Below are 23,408 nucleotides of genomic sequence, written 5' to 3' on the forward strand. Positions count from 1 at the left end.
AATCTCAATAAGGCAAAATGGACAATGTACCCCTGGACAACTCAGAAATCAACTATATCCTCATCTGGAGTGAAAAATCAATCATTTAGTTGCAAATTTAGCCATCAATAACACCTAAGCCAGGTCCCTCCATTAATATGAAGAAGTCCAAGCCAAAATTTTATTTACTAAGGACAACTATTTCTCATTTTACCTTTACCTTCATTTTAGCTTCTTTGAATGGCCTGTACACTGAGCATATTTCAAAGGAAAAAAACAACTGGCAATTGAAACAAAAGTTTTCTCTAAGTGCATTTGTTTATAAACTCTGCTATTAGTACTATAATCCTTATAATGAATAAAAATCATCCTGTTCCTTTTTAAAACTTAACAACTTTTCAACTTGTTAAAGTGATTGTGGGATTAAACCATAAAAAATTGTTTTAGATAGCTTTGATAACTTATATCGAGTTTTAAAAAATGAAACTATTAGTAACACATTAGTGCTTGGAAACATAAACCTACTGAAAAGCCCTACATGAAGTAATTCCTCCATCAAGTTTTCAGAGGAACTCATTACTACTAGTATGGCAATTACAATGAACTGGCTGGCTGAAAAGGAAATATAGGACCTCCAATTTTATAAAAAGCTTGCTGAGAGTGCTAAAGGATAAGCAGCAAGCATTGTGCTAAAACTACCTGAGATGACTATCACAAAATTCTGCAAACACCTTCCATAATATGAGAAAATTAAAAAATTAAAAAAAATTAAAGTGTTGGAAAAGTAGTTTTAAAAAATCAATCAAAATACACTGAACAAATAAAATACTAAAAGGTAAGTTGTCATTTCAACAGAAAATCAGGCTACCTTGTGCTACCTTAATACTTCCTTTTTAATACTCTCCTTACTCCCAATTAAATTATCATAATCTTTTAAGGCCAGTATTTCTGGTCTGAACAATTTTTTTTTCAGATAAGCACTTCTTTTACTTAGAGATGTATCCATTCTCATTTAGTTTGCTTATCATTATAAACATTATCAAAAAAACTGCATCTAACTTCAGTGTTTAGTACAGGTTTCTTAGGCAAAAACTCATTACAAATTTAAAATAATATTGCAATACCCTTTAGAAAAGCCCCTATTAGTTCACAAGCCAGTAAGTGATAGGGAACCGAATTCCTTTTTTAAACTCTTCCTCTCTTCTGGTCACAAAGGCTTCTGCATATAACTATATTTGCTGTCATTTTCTAGAAAGAGTAACTTCTCTCTTTCTCCAAAGACCTCAATCAACTCCTACTGCTTTTATACAGAAGTGGATGGCTGCAGAAATTCTGTCAGATAATGGCAGCTACCACGATGGTGTATCTTATTATGCAACAGATGTAAAGCACTTTATATGTACTGCCTTATTTAATCCCTACAGCAATCCTGCTAATACTAATACTGTCCCCATTGTACAGATGGGGACAATGCTAATCCAAAAGAATAACTTCTCCAAGAACACATGGCTAAATCAAAGTAAAGGGATTGAAAATATAGATTAAAATATGGATGGGGCCAGGTGCAGTGGGTCATGCCTGTAATTCCCAGCACTTTGGGAGGCTGAGGTGGGAGGACTGCTTGAGCTCTGGAGTTCAAGACCAGCCTGGGCAACATAGTGAGATGTCATCTCTAGCAAAAATGAAAAAAATCAGCCAGCAAGATGACTCACTCCTGTGGTCCCAGCTACTCGGGAGGCTGAGACGGAAGGACTGCTTAAGCCCAGGAGGTGAGGCTGTGGTGAGTCATGATTGCGCCACTGCACTCCAGCCTGGGTGACAGAGTGAGACTCTGTCTAAAAAACAAACAAACAAAAAAAGGATGAAATCCTAAAATTCAGCCTTCTAACTAACAACATAAAAACTGGAAAGAAATTACTAAAATCCCTTCTTGGAACATACCCATTCACATCTAGAGTGGACTAGCACTGAAAGGCAATATAACCTTCTAAAGCACTTTCACAGGCATGCATGGTAAAAACTGTCAAAATCTCACCGGAGGGACTCTTGGAGGGTAAAGCTAGGTACTGATGAAAAATTCTTGGCCAGGCGTGGCAGCTCATGCCTGTAATCCCAGCACTTTGGGAGGCTGAGGCAGGCGGATCACCTGAGGTCGGGAGTTCGAGACCATCCTGGCCAACATGGTGAAACCCTGTCTCTACTAAAAATACAAAAATTAGCTGGGCGTGGTGGCAGGCACCTGTAATCCCAGCTACTCGGAAGGCTGAGGCAGGAGAATTGCTGGAACTTGGGAGGCAGAGGTTTCAGTGAACCGAGATCATGCCATTGCACTCCAGCCTGGGCGACAAGAGTGAAACTCCATCTCAAAAAAAAAAAAAGAAAAAAGAAAAATTCTCATAATTACTTGGAGGAAGACTACCTGGCTTACCTCAGATTTATTGTAATAAGAGTTCTCTATATTCGGCATTCCAAGTTTCCCATATTTTATTTGCATATGGTTCACAAAGGACATGTGTATTTGAGTGGATGCTTTCCAGCTAAGATCATTAATGGCAATGTCCCAAATACATTAAACTGGCAATCTAGGACATCTGAGGGATAAAGTAGGGGCAGTAATGTAGAGCTGAAAAAAACAGAAAGTAGTACCGTATTCGGGGGGGAAAAAAGCAACTCTACCATAATTTCCATTATATCTTCTCACATTGTTGAATAATACCCTTCCTTATTAAGACACAGTTTTGATAAAGAAATTTCTATCTCTTTAATGAGATCCTTTTTAGTTTATACTTTCAGTTGAATCTCTCTAAACTAACTAATGTTATAACAAAGCTTAATGCTTCCTATATGAAGATTTTCAAGGGATAGAAACTGAATAATTCTTTACTTAATAACTGTGAAAGCATATACCTGTATGTCATACAGCAAAAACATGCAAACTTTTGAATTACCTCCAATAAAAAGAGCAAAATGCATTTCCTATTCAAATACATTTAAAAGCAACTTCTTTAGTTGCTTTTATAAGAATACACATAAAATAAGAAAACATATAAAAGTTTTTGTGGTCAGCAAACAGTTCCTTTTAATGTCTAGTTGCAAATTTTTGATCTATAAACTTCCTTTTTAAAATGCTTTTCAGCCGGGTGCGGTGGCTCACACCTGTAATCCCAACACTTTGGGACGTCAAGGCAGGCAGATCACGAGGTCAGGAGATCAAGACTACCCCTGGCCAACATGCTGAAACCCCAACTCTATTAAAAATACAAAAATTAGCTAGGTGTGGTGGCACGTGCCTGTAGTCCCAGCCCCTCAGGAGGCTGAGGCAAGAGAATTGCTTGAACCTGGGAGATGGAGGTTGCAGTGAGCCAAGATCGCACCACTGCATCCTCCTGGGCTACAGAGCGAGACTCCGTCTCAAAAATAAGAATAATAATAATAAAATGAAATGGTTTTCAAGATCAACTTCTACAAGACTATTGGTAACAAAATTAAATACCCACATCCCACCGGGACAGTAATACAGAAACACTTAAACATACACAATTTTTAATAAAGAAAAACAAAAATCAAAAGCCCAGAAATTATCAGGAAATATTCGGCTCCGCCGTCAGGATTTCAGGTCCAGAGAGGCTGAGTTAATGGCCAGAGTAGCAGAGTCCCCAGTTTTAGTTCTACTTCCTCATTTATCGCTCTGCATAAACAGGTCTGTGGAAATTTAACCTCTCTGAGCTGCAGCTGCCTGATTTGTAAAACTGTGATTCCATTTTTGATATATTACAACAGAGTGCTGCATCTGATAATTCCTTAAGCTATTTCTAGCTTAAAGATTTAAGTTTTATGTCTCCCTACTACTTAACGCCTTTATAACACTTCATTCTGTTTCTGCTACTTGATATTGATATATACTCTTAATTTTCAAATTTAAAAATATCTGAGGGCCAGGCGCAGTAGTTCACGCCTGTAATCCCAGCACTTTGGGAAGCAGAGGCAGGTGGATCACTTGAGGTCAGGGTTCAAGGCCAGCCTGGCCAACAGGGAGAAACCCTATCTCTATTAAAAAACAGAAAAATTAGATGGGCATGGTGGCGTGCACCTGTAGTCCCAGCTACTCGGGAGGCTGAGACATGAGAATCGCTTGATCCTGGGAGGCAGAGGCCACAGTGAGAGGAGGTCACATCACTGCACTCCAGCCTGGGTGACACAGCGAGACTGTCTCAAAAAAAAAAAAAAAATATCAGGCCGAATGCGGTGGCTCACGCCTGTAATCCCAGCACTTTGGGAGGCCAAGGTGGGTGGATCACTGGAGGTTAAGAGTTCGAGACCAGCCTGGCCAACATGGTGAAACCATGTCTCTATTAAAAATACAAAAATTAGCCTGATGTGGTGGCATGTGCCTGTAGTCCCAGCTACTCTGGGGGATGAGACAGGAGAATCGCTTGAACCCAGGAGGCAGAGGTTGCAGTGAGCCAAGATCGCGCCACTGTACTCCAGCCTGGGTGACAGAGAGAGACTCCGTCTCAAAAAATAAAATAAAATAAAATATAAATAAATAGATCTGACAACTAGAAGTATCTGTGAAAAAAGAAAAAAAATATCAAATAGCACATTTCCCCCCATTTAATATTAATAAGTGCTTGAGACTTTCATTTTTAACCTAAGACCTTGTAAAGATAAAAGACGACCTTTTTGCTTTTAAGTATTCTATACGCATGGGACACAAATTCAAACACCTTGTAGGTAACCTGTGTATGAACTGGCCACTGTGAGATAACATGAAGAGAAAAGGCATTGGGTGATCTAGAAAGTGTCCATATTCCCTGAATGCATTTAAACTAAAAAAATTTACTTAAAAGTGCTGGCCAGTTTGAAACACATTCTATACGACCACTAAAAAACGCTTTCAGCCACTAAACTTACAAGTCCATGTTTCCAACTATGATATTGTTTCATTTTTTCCATCCAATTTGTGACTTTATTTCATTTCAGTAAATATCGCCCATTAGATAAAAATAACCTTCCTGTTTACAGAAATCATTGCCACATGGATAAAATCTACTTTTTACTTTTAGAAAAACATATTATCTCCTTATTATCCCTTTGGGGCAATTAACCAAGCATGTGAGGGCACTGAGAAATTAGTTTTGGTCTTACTGAAACCAAACAGCAAAGCTTGAATCTATTTCTGACTTTCTAAACTTGTTTCTCAACGTGTTTGTCATGATCCCTTTTGAAAAACAAAGATCTCAGATTATCCATCTCGGGACACTGACACTACATCCAAAAGATATATCTCTTGTGGCAGGAGATATACGCAGTGTATACTGTGTTTTTACATCAACAAATAATTTTTTTAAAAAAAAGCTTTATATTTGGTCATTTATATTATGAACACATTAATTATTCAAACACAAAATTATAATCATAATTTTGAAAACACACAAACCACTGAGCAATTACGATATGGTCCCCTGGGGCATATAGCTACCCTCTTCTGTAAAAAACACGTTACAGAAAACATGTTTACTGACCTAAAGTGAGCCTTGGGGCAAAGTAAACTTTTAAAGGGATCAACATGTAAAATGTGTTTTAGCTGCTCAAATATCATGATTACAATCCTCAAAATAATCACACTAAGTGACCATTTCTTAAAACAGAAACTGTGAAAAACTCAAACTAAATTGCTGAAAATAACACAACTCATTTGGATGAAAAAGAATAAAACATTGCTGACTCTGGGGTTGTGATCTGACAAGTTGGAAAATATTACCAGGACTTCCTGCTTCCATTTCTGACGTGGTTTCTAGGCTTGTTAGGTCTTTATGAAACAGTCGTCTTACAGTTCTGCAGCCTCTTGTGTCTTGCCACCTATAACCATCTTCATTTTCTTGAAAGGAGTCTTTTCTTTGTCGGTTTATAACAGGAATTCTAGGTCCAGGTTTGAATTCTCTCCAGTTGTCTGAATTACCAGTATGTTCATCAGACAGCCATCTCTTACTCTGATCTTTGTGGTTGTCATTCATCCAAGCGGGTTGACTGTAGATTGGGTTTTTAAATGCATATGGATTGCTGGAAACAGCACATGGTCCTTTTCTGGGGGTATTCCCATAGTTCCCTGGTGTTATCTTTCTTTTTTGAAGGCCCTTTTCCATTTTACTGCCATGGCCTTTAGCATGGTCATCTATTATTAAATAATCTTGTTGGGGGTGACCCCTTTTGAAGTCATCATCATCCATAGTCCCCCGGTCTTTAGTGCGCTTCACGAAATAAGGTTTTGCTGTATCTCCCATGGTCTTTGACTTCAATTTTCTTACTTTGCACCTGAAAGAAGGCATTTTGGGGAAATATCAAACTATATAACAAGATATCATACAAGTATACAAAATAACAATTTATCGTACAGATGCCCCAAAGCCTGTAAGAAAGAAACTCCCTATTTTTTAAAAATAAAAATTCTATCACATTCTTAATAATCAGTGCTTTACCCTAGAGGTTGGGAGGCTTGGTCCTCTAATATTCTTCATGAAAATTAATACTTACTATTTAGCATGAAGATTAAATCTGTGAATAAGAGAAGCTCTACAGGTTCCAGAACTGTAGCATAGTAGAATATTACTCATATCAAGTACGGTCGGCTTTTCCCTCTGTAACAAAGCGTTTCTCTTCAAAGAAAACCTCATCCCAAGCCAATATTATTACTAAACTACCGAAACAGTCTTTTGTTTTTTAAGTTGGCAATTACTTGTAAGTGTTATACACCGAAACTTTACGTGAACGGAGTACTACATCTCTCAACTCCAATTTTCCGTCCCTTCACCACCACTATTCTGGACAGACCGGCTGTGAGCGCTTGGTTACGGAGGGGCTGGGCTTCCGACCAAGGTGCAGCTGTAATCAAAGGGGCTGGGTTTCTGATCAAGGGACAACTCCTGCTAACCTCCTCAATCCCCGTTCTCCAACCCCAAACAAGTTTGGTTTTGTCAGGAACAGCAATTCCCTGAGGAATGACACTCCTCTTCAACCCCCATCTGACCGCTCCACCACCGATCTGCCTTAGTTTCCACCCTTTTGAGCCCGACGTGGAGAAAGAGGAGGCGTCCCTGCACTCCTGGCCAAGAAGCCACCGTGGGGACCAGGAAGCAGGAAGTGACCTGCTGTCTCCATGGGGTTCCAGGGTTCCCCCGGCCGGCCAGGGGGCCAGAGCCGAATGTCTTGACCCAAATCCCGTCTTCTGCGCCCGCAGTCTGACAAAAAGTGAAAACACGGACTCGAACCCGAGAGCTCAGCCTCTGCCGGCCTGGGGGTTCCTCGGTCACCCAAACTGGTGCGAGGAGGCCGGCGGGGGATGGAACCAACGTACCTCCGGGGCCAGGCCGGACAGCTACTCTGGAGTCCAGGAAACCAACTGGAGAATCAGCCCGGAGGCGAGTCTGGCAGGGACGTTGGGAGAAGGCGCCCAGGAACACTCACCACCTTCGCCGCGGTCCCCAGCCTCTTCCTGTCCCGGCCGGGCTCCCTCTCCGTGTTTTCCTTCGGCCCCACTTCCGGCGCTCAGCGCTGTCTCATTGTGCGCGATTGGAAGCCGACTGTGCCCCCGCCCTAGCGCTCCGCCGCGCACACCGGAAACGCGCGACGCGCCCCGCCCCGCGGTGCCCCGCCCACGCTCCGACCCCGCCTCCCGCGCGTTGCCCAGCCTGGCCCCTCCTGGCTGGCGCCCCAGCGCCCTCTCTGCAGGTGTCGGGCCCCGGGTCTGGCCACCTGGCGCAACCGTCGGAGCGGGCTAATTATTGGCTCGCCGGATAGCCGGTTCGCCGGCGCGCGGGGGCCAGGCCCGAAGTTCTTACCAGAGCGGCGCCCACCCCTTCTCTCTCCCGGCTTCGACGCTCCTCTGGTTCCCCTCTCTGCTCCGGGCGCTAAATGCTCGGGAGAGGCGCGGGAGCCGAGACTTCTGCACCCGGAGAGGGACGCGGAGCCAGCGGTCGGGCAAAGCCGCATTCCCCGCGCTCGGGGCCTCGGCTTTGCCCCTGGGTGCTCCCCAGTTACTTCCAGGGGGAGTAAAGGCTCCGAGGCCTCGTAGCGCTCTTGGTGTTTTTCTGATAATTCGTAGTGATTAATGTTTTCGTGAATTCTTAATTGCCGACCTTGTAGAAATGCCAGCATTTAAACATCCACTGCTCACCCAGATCTCAAAGTGGTCAAGGAAAATGCTCTGCTTTTTTCTTAGTTGTGTAAGGATTACTTTTACTTAAAAAAAAAAAAAAAACCACAGTACATTTCGAAGAATATGTGTAATGGCAATGGATGACCAGAGAGCGTTACATTCGAATTTTTGAATTAAAGAATGCACACCTCGAACTCGGGGTTGCTTTTTCTTTCTTTCTTTACTGTATGACCTTCCTCGCTGTTTGCAGTGTTCTAAATGCTTTGAAAAGCATCAAGCAACTAGTGAAATTAGGGAGCGTTGGGAAAATGGACAGTTTTCATTTCTCTCCTTTTTTAAAGCATGTAAATTGAAAGCTATCAGGTCCTGTGGAGCAATGGCCTTAAAATAATAACACACAAAAGTACTGGCTATGCCAGTAACTGTTTTGAAGGCTTTGCAAATGTTAACTCCTTTGTTTTATATTTTCGTAGAGACAGGGGTCTCCTATGTTGCCCAGGCTGCTCTCCAATTCCTGACCTCAGGCCATCCTCCCACCTTGGCCTCCCAAAGTGTTGGGATTACAGGGGTGATCCACCATACCCAGCCTTAACTTCTTTAATCCTCACAACTTCATGAAGACTATATCATTATCCCACTTTTAAAGATGAGGACATTTAGCACTTGCAGTGAAGTAAATGGCACGGCTGCAATCCAAACCCTGAATATGAGGCTGTTATTAACCATGTGGCTATACTAAAAGTGATATAAAACACATTCCTACAACTTTTATATAATTCCTTACTTAGATATTTTGATTGTGAAAATACATGAGGATCAAACTGATAGTCTCTTCAACAGGCAGACAGTGGCCTTGAAAATATAGAGTCCAAAAGGGAGTGTGGTGATGCGTGATTACATTAATTCTGAGACAGCAGCGTCACCACGCCCTACCCAAACCAGTAATTCCCGTGCAAAAGAACTGGTTTAGAAATCTGCTTCCACCTAGAGTTCTAGAGTAGCAGCAGAGGATACATATTTTTAAGGATTTTTTTTTTTTTTGAGATGGAGTGTCACTCTGTTGCCCAGGCTGGAGTGCAGTGGCGTGATCTCCGCTGGCTGCAACCTTTGCCTCCACCTAGAGTTCTAGAGCAGCAGCAGAGGATACATCTTTCTAAGGATTTAATTTTTTTTTTTTTTGAGACAGAGTCTCACTGTGTTGCCCAGGCTGGAGTGCAGTGGTGCGATCTTGGCTCACTGCGTCCTCTGCCTCCCAGGTTCAAGTGATTCTCCTGCCCCAGCCTCCCAAGTAGCTGGGATTGCAGACAGGCACCACTATGCCTGGTTAATTTTTGTATTTTTAGTAGAGACGGGGTTTCACCATGTTGGCCAGGCTGGTCTCGAACTCCTGACCTCAAGTGATCCACTCGCCTCGGCCTCCCAAAGTGCTAGGATTACAGGCGTAAGCCACCAGGCCTGGCCGGATTTAAAATATTTTTGCCAGATACTTTGGCTCCTGCTTGTAGTCCCAGCAACCCTGGAGGCTGAGTTAGGAGGATACCTTAAGCCCAGGAGTTGGAGGCTGCAGTGAGCTATGATGGTGCCACCACACTCCAGCCTAGGCAACAGGGCAATACCCTGTCTCTCTCAAAAATAAATTAAAAAAATAAAACGTTTTAAATTTGCGTTTTCTTCAACGTCTTTCCCAAAGCCCAACTTCTTTTATTCTAATGGTTGCTTTTAAGATTCATCTTGAGGACAAATCAGGCTCTCTCAAATAAGATGCAGTACTAATCAAAATATATTGACAGCAGAATATACCTTTTTCTGTCCATATTATGCTGTAATGGATATTTAAATTGGTCCTAGGAATCCTTACAGTCTGGTTGGAAATTTTGGTTTGATTTTTCTTTGGATGTCACTGGAAGGATTAATGAGTTTCTCAGAATCTTTATGGTGATTGCTTCACGGTCTTGACATATTTCCAACAACCTGGAGCAGAAGTGTGAGGGCAAAGGCTGCCATATACTGTTAAGCAACGTTCAGAGGACATTAATACTGCTCCATATGTTACAATATATTTTCTATCTTGAGCTTAACATTGTAATACAACTTGAAATTCTTGTGATTCTATCTTGAAATTAACATTTAATACATGTAATATGTCCTTGACATTCTTGTAATTCTATCTTGAAATTAACATTGTAGTACATGTAATACATCTTGACATTCTTGTAATTCTGTCTTGAAATTTACATTGTACATGTAATACATCTTGAAATTAACATTGTAATACATGTAATACATCTTGAAATTTACATTGTAATACATGTAATACATCTTGAAATTTACATTGTAATACATGTAATACATCTTGAAATTAACATTGTAACACGTAATACATCTTGAAATTCTTGTGATTTTATCTTGAAATTAACATTGTAATACGTGTAATACATCTTGACGTTCTTGTAATTCTATATTGAAATTAACATTGTAATACATCTTGACAAGTCAACTTTTAACAAACCCAGTGCTTTTTTTCTATACAGCCGTGGAGTCAGAAATACAGGAATTATATTCATAGCTTTATCAGCCAAATTTTTTCCCCAGTGTTTTATTTTGTTTGGTTTGGTTTGGTTTTCGGTTTTTAGAGCTCTAATGCTTAAATGCCAGTGGTTTTTATCCACATTGTTAGCAAGTTATGTTGGTTTGTCCTTCAAATCTGTCCAGAGTCCAGTAACTTATCACTACTTTCTCTGCTTCCGGCCAGATGCTCACCACTATCACTTGCTTCCACCTTGTCCTCCAATCTACTCTTGACACAGTAGCCAGAAAATGCATGTTAAAAGTCAGACTGAGTTACCCCTCAAAACCCTTCACTGGCTCCCAATTTCTCTGGGAGTAAAAACCAAAGTCCTTCAAAGACTCAGGGCCTTTCCCTTTACCTCCCGATCTCAGCCCTTATTCCTCTTACCCCAGTGGTATAATATAAAATATATTTGGCCTTTGTCCCCAGTTTCTGTCATAGAGCTCTTAAAATCCTTGAAATTTCCTGAGTGATAGAAGTGTCTTTCCGTGTTCATAGTGAGCCCCTAAACTCCTGAGTTTATGCTAATGAGATGATTTAGGATGGGGGCCCTACATAGCCTTAGCATGGGGCTAATCACCAGAAAGACCAAGTGATTGGAGGATTAGAGGGTTAGAACTTTGAGCTTCACCAACTGACCTCGGTGAAGGGGAGGAGGGGGCCGGAGATCAAGCTCTTTAAGTGGTCTTGAACAAAAAGATTTGATGAGATTCCCTATAGTTGAACACATGTAGGTGCTGGACGTTGGCTCACCTAGACAGGGCATGGAAGCTGTGTGCCCTTGCCCTATGTACCTCTTCATCTGTATACCTTATAATATCCTTTATAATAAACCAGTAAACGTGTTTCCCTCAGTTCTCTGGGCCACTGGGGACACAAGAGCCTCAGAAACCAGCCAGTCAGAAGTATGGGCGGCTTTGACTTGTGACTGGTGTCTGAAATGGGGGCAAACTCGTAGGGCTGAGCCCTCACCTGTGGGATCTGACCCTATTGCCAGGTAGATAGAATTGAAATGGATTATAGGACACCAAGTTGGTATAATTGCTTCTGTAAAGGCAGAAGGAACTTTATACCCTCAGAAGCTTTGATGGTTTGAATCTATAAAACAAACTGACAATAGACAGATTAACAGGAGAAAAAACATATTGATTTATTAACTTGCAAGCTAGCGAGACCCAAACAAACTATGAAACTCAAAGAAGGGCCAAATGGCTGAAGCTTAAATAGGACCCTGAGCTACAGAAAGAAACCAGGGCCTCTGATGGGGAAGTGGTGACCAAAGTCATTGAAAGGTGAGGGTAGAGTAAGTGTGTGTTGAGCAAAAGTTTCTTATTATACAGATAAAGTCTTTCAGACTAGAAAAATGGTTTTAAAAAAATAGGTGAAAAGTCTGTCCAGCCAGATGTGGTGGCTCACACCTGTAATCCCAATACTTTGAGAGGCTGAGGCCTGAGGATCACTTGAGCCTAGGAATTTGAGACCAGTCTGGGCAACATGGCAAAACCCCATCTCTACAAAAAATACAAAAGATTAACCAGGCATGGTGGCACACACCTGTAGTCCCAGCTACTTGGCAGACTGAGGTGGGAGTATCACCTGAACCCAGGGAGGTCGAGGCTGCAGTGAGCTGTGATTGCACTACTGTACTCCAGCCTGGGCAACAGAGTGAGACTCTGTCTAGAAAAAAAAAAAAAGCCCGTCCGGGTACATTGTCCTGGGCTCTCCTGAGATACGAGTTCATCTTGTCTAGTTAGTGTAGATTCCAAGGAGGGGGTCTAAGACAATTGCATTTCTTCTGGAGAAACTTACCTTAATCAGATAAAGGAAGTTTAGAGAAAGTCCCTCCCTTCCTGTAGGTGGGTGAGGGTGGTGGGGTGAGGCAAGAGAAGATCAGACAGTCCTTGGTTCTGAGATTTATTTCTGAGCCCTTTCAATTTCCTTGTTAAAAGCACTCAGCATGCCAAAGTGGCACATGTTGGGGCATCATTTTCTAAGCTCCAACACTTGGTATGTGGGGAAATCACCAATCTCCACTTATCTGGTCACAGAAATGTGCTGAATGTGAGAATAGAGTGGAAACTATTTTTTCATTACACCCCCTTCCATACACACACATTGCACCCCGACTATGCTAGCCTTGCAATTCTTCCATCACAAAGCCTCAGGGCTTGCGCTGGGTGTTCCCTCGGCCTAAAACAATTTCCCTAAGACATCTATGTTGTTCACTTCCTCTTTCCCTTCATGTCTTTGCTGAAAGGTCACATTCTCAATGCAGCCTATTCTGACCACCAATTTATTTATGTATTTACTTATTTATTGTTTTATTCATTTATTTATTTATTTATTTATTTTTGAGATGGAGTCTTGCTTTGTTGCCCAGGCTGGAGTGCAGCAGCGCGATCTCAGCTCACTGCAACCTTCACCTCCCAGGTTCAAGCGATTCTCATGCCTCAGCCTCCTGAGTAGCTGGGATTACAGGTGCCCATCACTATGCCCAGCTAAGTGTTTTGAATTTTTACTAGAGATGGGGTTTCACCATGTTGGCCAGGCTGGTCTTGTACTTCCAACCTCAGGTGATCCACCCACTTCTGCCTCCCAAAGTTCTGGGATTACAAGCGTGAGCCAACACACCCAGCCCTGACCACCCATTTAAATTTTAATCTAACATTTTACCTGGTGTATTTTTTTGTCTTGTAAAAAGAATTAAAAAATCTAAGCTGTTGAAACTTTAAATTTTTTGAACCTTAAAGGAATGTGCTTATGGAGCCTGAGTCACTTGACAGGCAGCTATAACCTAGGCAGCTGTAGCCTTTGTTTCTCTCATTATAGATTAACCTTCTTCTTTACCTATATCGTTTTGTAAAATGTTGTAAATGACTAATGGGCTCCAGAGAAGATCCCTTTTCTCTTTACTGTTGATCTTCATTATAGATTACCTTTCCTCTCAACTCTCTCACACTAAGGCTTATGACTAGCACGTTGTCTAAGAGGGAATGTTAAATATACTCTTAAGTTGAAAAGAAAATGAAAACAAGCTGTATGGAAAGGAAAACAAGCCATAACTAATTAAATTATTGTTATAACCCATAAATCAGCCTTCTATGCAAAATTTTGCTGGTACAGTGGCTTATAGGCTGGGCATGGTGGTTTACCCTATAATCCCAGCACTTTGGGAGGTCAAGGTGGGAGGATTTCTTGAGCCCAGGAATTTGAGACCAGCCTTGGTAACATAGTGATGTTATATATAAAGTTTTGGTGCTGCAAAAGAAATAGCACTTGCATATAAAATTTTCTTTTTGATTCTCAGGAAGGCAAGGTACTTCTGTAGAAGGGTGTGCCCTTACAGATGCAGCAATAGTGAGCACACACTTGGACAAGGGAGGGGAAGGGGTTCTTATCCCTGATGCACGTGGCCACTGCTACTGTGTCCTTCCCTTATTGGCTAGGGTTAGGCGGCACAGGCTAAACTAATTCCGATTGGCTGATTTAAATCGAGTGATGGAGTGAGTGGTTTGGCAGGAAAAATGGTTATGACAGAGCAGATAATTGGAATGAGTCAGGGTGGAGCAGGTAATCGAGAAAGGTTGCTTTATGAGGAAGTTAAGTTTAAAAGTAGAAGGCAAAGAATTGAGCATACTGACATATTGATTCTTTGAAAAGAAATTTAGGACTCATATCTAACAACCCCTCCTCTTCTATTTCCTTACAGCTTTCTTTTCAAACTTTTTAAACATGTCTTGGCTTAGTTGTTTTGCTTGATTTTGCAAAAGAAGAAGCTTCTCTGGATAAGGTGAGGATAGTTAAGGGAGGTTTTAGTGAGTGCCATTTTTATGAGCCTCTGCATCAACCTACAGATGTATGGTATGACACAGCAGCCAGCAAGAATAAGTACACCTATTATGGCTGTGAGGGAAGTAAGAATTGTGGCTACTATTGCTTTCCATTTACCGAACCACTTTTCTAGCCATCCTGTAAAGGGGTCATTTACCCCTGAGTTGCTGGCTAACTTGTTGGATAAAGCAGTCAGACCTTGCAATGCTTTTGTTATACTTCCATTAGGGGCAGTGTTGTTTGGGATGAAGGTGCAACATTGAGTTTTAATCATGATGCAAACTCCTAATTCTAGTGTAGTTAATAAATTGCTATTGGTTGTAGTAGATGTAGTTTATCCAATCTATATTTTTATTAATTGTCACCTACCAAAATATTGATGCAAATCCTACAGCTATTTGATTTTAGGCTTTAAATTGATCTGGTATTCCCCATGGGACTCTAGTTGTGTCTAAATAGATGTGAGAGTCAAAAGACCCATAAGGGACTTCTCTCGCTTTATGATGTCTTATTTTTCCTTCCTCTGGTTGATGAAATGCCAGGGTGAAAGGGATAGCCAATTGAACTAAAGCACAAGTGCCACTTCAGTTATTTGTCAGAGTGTCCAGTAAAGGTCCACCACAATACCACCACACATCCACTCGGGGATGAACAAGGGCTGACTGATTGATAAGCTCTTGAAAATTCTTAAGCTCACTGCATCCCTTCAGGTCTCCAAGGAACGCTAAGTTTCCTCCCTGTCGTGAGAGACATGAAGTGAACTTAGCATTGGGAGATGGAAGCTGGATGGCCCTCAGGGGCTGACCCGCAGGGAGCCAGGCTTCGGGATATAGCAGAGAGAGAGCTTGGCACAACTTATTACTCCAGGCTGTAGAATCCTGGAAAAGAGCTACCATGCAGCCTATGCCTGGTCGAGTGGAGGATCACCCTAGTGGAAAGGGGACAGTCTGGGACTCTGGCCTGCTGTGCGTACAAGCATAACAATGTGCGGATGGAATATTTGATCCATTCCACCAGGCATTTGCATCTTGGTATCCTTGGTATCTTTGGTATCTTAATTGCCAAAGTTTATTTTAAGTCTTTAACTTTTATGATCCTCTAGTAAAATGAACGTATGGTTTTAGGAAGTTACAAAAACCGGTTGGGGCAGTCCATCCTTGCTCTTCAGTGGTCCACAGAACGTTGGACCAACTACGGCATAAAAGCTCTACATTGGGGGCAAGACTCCTGGTTGACACTGGAGTTTTATCAAAATCTTCCTGGATTAAATTATCCCAATTTACCAAGGCCCAGTCTGAGGAGAGTCAGGAAGGACAGAGGTACTTTTTTGAAGTAGATAGCTGTCTTTGATTTGGTAAGTCCCCACAGGGTATAACAAAGCAATCATCAAATGCAATAGTTTGAGGCGAAGTTGACTTGGTTATGTTATAACTAGATGGTCAGCAATAGAGTGGAGAAAGAAGTAAGAGTAATTGAATAGATGAAAGAAAGTTAAATTTTTCTTAGCTTTAGTTTGGTAGGGTTTTCCCCTGGGACCATGGCCCACGACTCTGGGCGGGGGGGGGTGGCCCTTTCTTGACTCAGGTGTGATGAGTCCATCCTCTTTTCGCTGTACGAACAGCAGTCCCGGTGGTTAGCAGCCCAAGGTAGGGTCCTTCCCAGGCTGGCTCAAGTTTTCTTTCTTTCCACCCTTTGATGAGAACGTGATCCTCAGGCTGGTGCTGGTTTGCCAGAAATTCTAGGCATGGTACCTGTGCTAAAAGTCTTTTAGTTTTGGGGGAAAGGAAAGAGGAGGATAAACCAAGTATATAATGTCTAAGAAACTGATCTTTTGTTTTAAATGCAGGGACATCAGCAGTGGACGTTATAGTCCTTGGTGCCTTCTTATTGAGAAATTTCCTTTAGCACCTATTTTTATTAGTTTTTAGACCAAAGAAAACCAAACACCATTTTATATTTGACAATGCTTCCTGTATGAGTTTTATACCAGATAAGCTAAATTTCACCGTTATATTAGTATGTTATTAATGTTAAAATCAATTTTAATAAAACCATGTAGATGTATTTATCCAATTTTAACATCTAACCATAAGATAAGATTTTCATAGACTCTTTTTAACCTTTTATAATTTTTGTTAAAGAGCAGGTTAGTGCTTTAAGAAAAATCCGTTGTGCTTTTATTTTAATGTCCAGTTCACAGAAAAACTGGATGATACCCTTTTAAATTTAGCCAGTATGTTTACACACAGAATTTCCTTTATAATTAACGTTTTAAAACTTGCTTAAACCTTCAAAACAAAGTTTTTTTTTCACCTTTTAATGTAGGTAAAAATCCACATTCTTATGCCTCCTTATAATCCTTTTACTAAAAGTATATTTTACTTTCCTTATACACCTTGCACATAAACTGTTTCATCAATAGTTTTACATTCAGGAGGCCTAATTACTGTTACATTATACAACACTTCTTGCATAAATTCCCTTTTATAACACATTTTTTTTCATGCTTTACAATGTCTTATTTTTCCTTCCTCTGGTTGATGAAATGCCAGACAATTCTTTGACATGCCTCAACTTTCTGACTTGTTGCAAATGTCCCTTTCTTTAAACAAACAGTTAATTTATTTTAGGACAAGAATTTACCATATAACATTCTTTTTACATAAATTCTCCTCCCCCATCCTTTTTTTCCCCCAAAGATGATAACCATTCTTTTCCAAAGCGAACTTCCTTCAGGTCTGTGGATTAGACTTTCTAAGGCCACAAGATTAGAAGTTAGGATAATACATGTTACACTGTTAACTTTTAGCAAATTTTACTTTTCTTGAAAACCTTGTAAGTTTGGGATTTCAATATCCTTTGCTATTAATAAGACCTTGTTTAGTCCAAATTAACTTAGAATTGGTATAGATGGTTCCTTCCTGGTTCTGTAAGTACTTTAAGGCTTGGCTGAGTGCAAACAGCTCACACGTTTGAGCAGACCAACTGTTGGGCAATTTTCTTAACTCTATTTCTACGAGAGTTTCTCCATCAATCACTGAACACTCATTGTGTCTTTTTCCTTCAGTCACCAGGGAGGAACCATCTATGAACAAGTGCCGTCCAGTCTGGAAGGGGGTTTCTCCTGGGTCTGGTCGAACCTTTGTATGGTAATCAATTAAATCTAAACATGTATGTTCATTCCCTAGATTTGGATTCCTTGTCAGGAAACTTGCTGGGTTGAGTGAATTATCAGTGGTCAATGTTAAATCATACTTTTCTAACAGAATGACCTCATACTTAAAGATTCTCGAGTCAGTAAGCCATCTCTCTGCTCTTTGGTTTAAGATAATTCTAACTTGGTGAGGCTTGCTTACTGTCAATTTTCCTCCAAAATGCTTTCCTCCACGAGTATTGCCATAGTCGCAATGGACTGGATGCATTGAGGCCATCCACAAGTGACTGGGTCTAAGACCTTTGATAGGAAGGCTACGGGTTGCCGGTGGCCTCCCTGTTCTTGAGTCAGCACTCCTAAAGCTACCCCACTGTCCACATTAACAAAAAGGTGGAATGGCTTTTCTAGGGAGAGTAAGGCTAAAACAGGGGCAGTTATGAGCCTTTTCTTCAGCTTCTCAACTTGATCAACTTCCTCAGAAGTCCATGGGAGATGGTTAGGCTTCTCCTGGGCAAGCTTTTAATATAACAGTTTACTGTGAAGTGCATATGAGTCAATCCATAAGTGGCAGTATCCGACTAACCCTAAAAATTTCGAGTTCTTGTTTAGTTTGAGACAAGGGTAAGGATACGATTCCCTTGATTCATTCAGGCCCTATTCTTCACTTGTCTGCACTTATTAAGTGGCCTAAATATTTAACTTTGGGCTGTACATACTGAAGCTTTCTTTTTGAGACTTGTAGCCTCTCAAACTGCAGATGGTTAAGAATATGTGTAGAGAAGTCAGTTACCTTCTCTGTATCTTCACCAGATATAAGAATGTCGTCCACATACTGAAGAAGGCATATTTGTTCTGGGATGACAACTTTTTCTAACACTTGTTCTAAAATTTGACCAAAAAGATTAGGGGAGTCTGTGAACCCTTGGGGCAAGACTGTCCACCGATACTGTTGTTTCTGCCCTGAGTGGGGATCCTCCCACTCAAAAGCAAATATATCTTGGTTATCTTCAGCCAGGGCACATGCCCAAAAAGCATTCTTCAAATCTATCATAGTAAACCATTGATGATTGTATGGGCTGGCAGTATCGGGGTGTTATAAGGGGACATACAGAGCTCAAGAAGCCTGTCCTTAATAAGGCCTTTGATTATAGGTTTTAACCCTATCCTATCTTCTGGGGAAATAGGGTATTGCTTCCTTCTTACTACTTCTTCCGGGGTTTTTAGCTTGATGTGGATCAGAGGAACTTGGAGTTTCCCTCGGTTTTCTTCTTTGGACCAGATATTAGGATTAACATATTTTTCATCTGTAGTTGTGAGTAGGTTTAATGAGGTGAGGAATCCTCTTGGGCTGACTTGCAGACCTATGCCTAACTTTAACATTAAATCCCTCCCCAGTAAATTAGTTTCTGCTTCAGGAATTAACAAGAACTGAATATAAGCTGAGCAATCCTGGTATCTAACTTCTGTGCTTTCTAAAATTTTTGCTCTAAATCCTCCCTCTTTTACCCCAGAGACTAAAAGTTCCTCTGAGGAGGAGACAATATTAGATGGGGGGTGGGGAACAACCAGAGGGGTGAGCAGCCCCTGAGTTGACTAAAAAAGTGATAAGCTCATGTTTAGGTCCCACCTACAAATTTATCAAGGGCTCCTGGTGGGACTCAAGATAAAAGAGACAGAGCCTCTGACCCCCCTATTCTTCCTTGAAAGTCATGAGTGGAAGGGTTTCTTTTTCCTTTCTTAGTTCAGGACATCCTCTCTTGAAGTGGCCTGTTCTTCCACATCTATAGCACCTATCTTGTCTTTCCTCCCGCTTAGTTCTGGGATTCTTTAACCCTGCTCCCCCATACTCTTTAGGGGGTCTGGTAGACGAGGACCTTGGTCCTCCAGATGGAGGCTGGGGTCCTTTTAGAGAGGGGTTTTTAGGTTGGGAGGGAACAGGCTGGTGGGACGGCAATTCTCAAGAGTCAGGGTTATAAGGAGGAAGAATAACATGAGTAGAGGGGGAATTGGAATGGGATCTGAGGTGGCAGTGGCTGTCTGAGGGGAAAGATTGGAGACACTGAGTGGGGGACACTGAGTCTAGGGGATCCCATGCACTGGAGTCTTTAGGCATGAGAGCTGGCTCCTCTAACTTTTCATTTTGAGGTGCTAGATTGGGTTCTTCCCTATTTGTTTTTAAGGGAAAAAGGAGGGCTGGGCCTTGCCTCCAACAAAGGGCATAGCCTACTTCTTCTTGAGACACTGGACCTTTATCATTACCATATTGAATTAGAAGTTGACACGTTACATCCTCAATCGACCCAAACTTTGGCCAGAAGATTGAGGATTTGAGGATGGGTCCCTGAGTCCAAATATAACAGCAATATTTTATCATTTGTTGCTTTTTCCTATGTTTAGTCCTCTCATTATCCTTCCAGTGTTTTAGCATGAGACCTAGAGGGCTATCTGGGGGGATATCTTTGTTACCATCTTTCTTTATCCCATTTGCTCCCTCTCTTGCTTGGGGTATTTCCCATCTTGATGGTTTTGGGGTAAGGTCCAAGGTTCAATTTCCCTTACTGGACATTTTTCACCTTTTGGGATGAGTCTCAATTTCCCCCACTGGAAATTTCTTGCCTTTTGGGGTGAGGCTCAATTTCCCTACTGGAAATTTCTTGCCTTCTCTACTACTGGAGGTTTGTGTGAGGTTCAGTCCCCACCAGTGGGGATGTCTTGCCTCTTTTTAACCTCTAAGCCACCCTGACCAAGGAGTACTTCACCACACACCCCCACCCCCCCGCAGCTTTCTTACCTTAGTCCCGACCACCAAGGAAATACTTTACCAGCTCACACAGCTTCTCCTTCCTTGGTCTGTGCACAGAGTCATTGCCACAGTATGTGAGGATCCTTTAAGCTAGGTTGCTGGCCAGTTTTTTTTTTTTTTTTCCCCACATTTCTCAGGTTATTCCTCGCACTGGGTGGGTCTTGATTTCTCACCTCTGAGGCCGCCACAAGGGGATGGGGTGCAGCTCCTCATGAGAGAGAACCAGAGACCGTCCCTGGAGGGGAATGTAATCACGGGTGAGCCCCCAAATTGTTATATGTAAAGTTTCGGTGCCGCAAAAGAAATAGCACTCAAATATAAAATTTTCTTTTTGATTCTCAAGAAGGCAATGTACTTCTATAGAAGGGTGTGCCCTTACAGATGGAGCAATGGTGAGCACACACTTGGACAAGGGAGGGGAAGGAGTTCTTATCCCTGACTCATGTGGACCCTGCTGCTGTGTCCTTCCCCTATTGGCTAGGGTTAGACCACATAGACTCAACTAGTTCCAATTGGCTTATTTAAAGAGAGTGATGGGGTGAGTGGTTTGGCGGGAAAAATGGCTATGACAGAGCAGGTAATTGGAATGAGTCAGGGTGGAGTAGGTAATCGAAAAAGGTTGCTTTATGACGAAGTTAAGTTTAAAAGTAGAAGGCGAAGAATTGAACATACTGGCATATTGATTATTTGAAAAGAAATTTAGAACTTATATCTAACAGTGAGACTCCTGTCTCTACAAAAAAAATTATAAAATTAGCCAGATGTGGCACGTGCCTGTGGTCCCAGCTATCAGAGGAAGGATTGCTTGAGCCCTCCCACCTCAGGAGTTCAAGGCTGAAATGGGCTATGATCATGCCACTGCACTCAGACCTCGGCAACAGAGTGAGACTGGTATCAGGAAGAGAAAAGAGAAGAAAAAAAAAGAAAAGAAAAGAAAAGAAAAGAAGAAAAGAAAAGCTTATAATCCTGGCTGGGCACAGTCATGGCTCACATCTGTAATCTCAGCACTTTGGGAGGCTGAAGCAGGCAGGTCACTTGAGTCCAGGGGTTCTAGACCAGCCTGGGCAACATGGTGAAACCCCATAACTGCAAACAATACAAAAATTAGCCAGGCGTGGTGTCATGCACCTGTAGTCCCACTTTGGGTAGCTGAGGTAGAAGGATCACTTGAACCTCGGATGTCAAGGCTACAGTGAGCCTGATCATGCCACTGAACTCCAGACTGGGTGACAGAGCAAGATCCTGTTTCAAAAAAAAAATACATAAAAATAAATTTCTTTCCTTCCTTCCTTCCTTCCTTCCTTCCTTCCTTCCTTCCTTCCTTCCTTCCTTCTTTCTTTCTTTCTTTCTTTCTTTCATTCTTTCTTCTTTCTTTCCTTCTTTTTCTTTCTTTCTCTCAAGACAGAGTTTCACTCTTGTTGCCCAGGCTGGAGTGCAATGGCACGATCTCACCCACTGCAGCCTCTGCCTCCCAGGTTCAAGTGTTTCTCCTGCCTCAGCCTCCCAAATAGCTGGGATTAGAGGCACCCACCACTATGCCTGGTTAATTTTTTTTGTATTTTTAGTAGAAATGGGATGTCATGATGTTGGCCAGGCTGGTCTCAGACCCTTGACCTCAGGTGATCCACCCACCTCTGCCTCCCAAAGTGCTGGGATTACAGGGGTGAGCCACCATGCCCAGTAATAAATTTTAACAAAGAAAATGTTACAATCTTCTTACAGGAATTCCAAGGTCATATGCCTGCTGCATAGTAATAGACCAATACACTGAGACAGCATGGTTTGCAGCAGAGAAAGAGTTTAATGATTGCAGGGCAGCCAAGTAGAGAGACAAGAGGAATCCTCAAATCCATATCCTCCAGGGAGTTCTGGGCTGGGGTTTTTAAGGAGATTGTGGAGGGCAAGGGGCTGGAAAATTGGGGCTGTTGATTCATTGTGGCAATGGGATGAAATCATCAGAATGTGGAAACTTCATTCGTTGGTGAGTCAACTTCTGATGGAATCCTACAGACCAGCTGGCATCAGTAGTTTCAGTATGCAGGATCTGAAAGAATATCTGAAATGGAAAACAATATTTCTCAATGCTTAATTTGCTATCTCTAGAACAGTTAAGGAGAAGTATAGTCTTGTGACAGAGTTTGTGTGATTCCAGCGCAGTAGGCTGTAAACAACTATGAGGAAACAGGTCAGAGAACAAGCTGGCCTAATGATTAATGCTGAATGTGCTGCAAGCTTGGTTTGTTTTCATTTCTCCATCTCCCTTTCTCACTGATTACTTTTATAAAGTTTATAGGAACAGTTTTGATCCTGTTAAATTTCTTTTAACTTTGGAGCACTGACTTCATTTTTTTGCAGTCTGTATTTCCAGAATGGCTATTCCCAGTTTTTTGCTGGAATAAACTCGTTAAAACTGAATTCTCATTCTTTTGGTTATTTTAGGTTGACAGTTTTATAGAGCTATTTCTACCTTGTTACCTGCTACATCATTTAGCTATTTATTATTGTTATTTATTTCCTGTCTTTTATTTTGTTTTCCACTAAAATATAAATTCCACAAGGGCAGAGATTTTCCTGTTGGGTTAACCTGTATGTCCTCCAGAACCTAGTATTTCATGAGGTATATAAACCACATTTTCTTTATCTGTTTATTTTACTGGACACCTAGGTTGATTCCTTATCTTGGCTATTGTGAATAGCGCTGCAATAAATAGGCGGATGCCAATGTCTCTTCTATGTAATGATTTCCTTTGCCTTGGATAACTTCCCAGTAGTAGGATTGCTGGATCATACAGTAGTTCTATTTATCTTTTTCTGAGAGGGAATTTCCCTCTTGTCACCCACACTGGAGTGCAATGTTGCCATCTCAGCTCCCTGCAACCTCTGCCTCCTGGGTTCAAGCGATTCTCCTGCCTCAGCC

At 41.7% G+C, this 23,408-nt stretch overlaps 1 protein-coding gene across 8 annotated transcripts in view; it reads right to left on the reverse strand.

The window, feature by feature from the left end:
• TUT7 (terminal uridylyl transferase 7) overlaps window positions 1-7,527 on the reverse strand; it is a 65,158-nt gene extending 57,631 nt beyond the window's left edge. For all 8 annotated transcript variants that reach the window (XM_054500652.2, XM_063649654.1, XM_063649655.1 and 5 more), the window contains exons 1-2: window positions 7,334-7,527; window positions 5,744-6,294 (exon numbers count right to left, since the gene is read on the reverse strand). In XM_054500652.2, the coding sequence (XP_054356627.1) occupies window positions 5,744-6,263 (520 nt within the window). In that variant the 5' untranslated portion in view covers window positions 6,264-6,294; window positions 7,334-7,527. The remainder of the gene's footprint in view (window positions 1-5,743; window positions 6,295-7,333) is intronic.
• Between the last annotated feature and the right edge of the window lie 15,881 nt (window positions 7,528-23,408).

The sequence above is a fragment of the Pongo pygmaeus genome, chromosome 13 (genome assembly GCF_028885625.2).
Source record: "Pongo pygmaeus isolate AG05252 chromosome 13, NHGRI_mPonPyg2-v2.0_pri, whole genome shotgun sequence".
Lineage (NCBI taxonomy): Eukaryota > Metazoa > Chordata > Mammalia > Primates > Hominidae > Pongo > Pongo pygmaeus.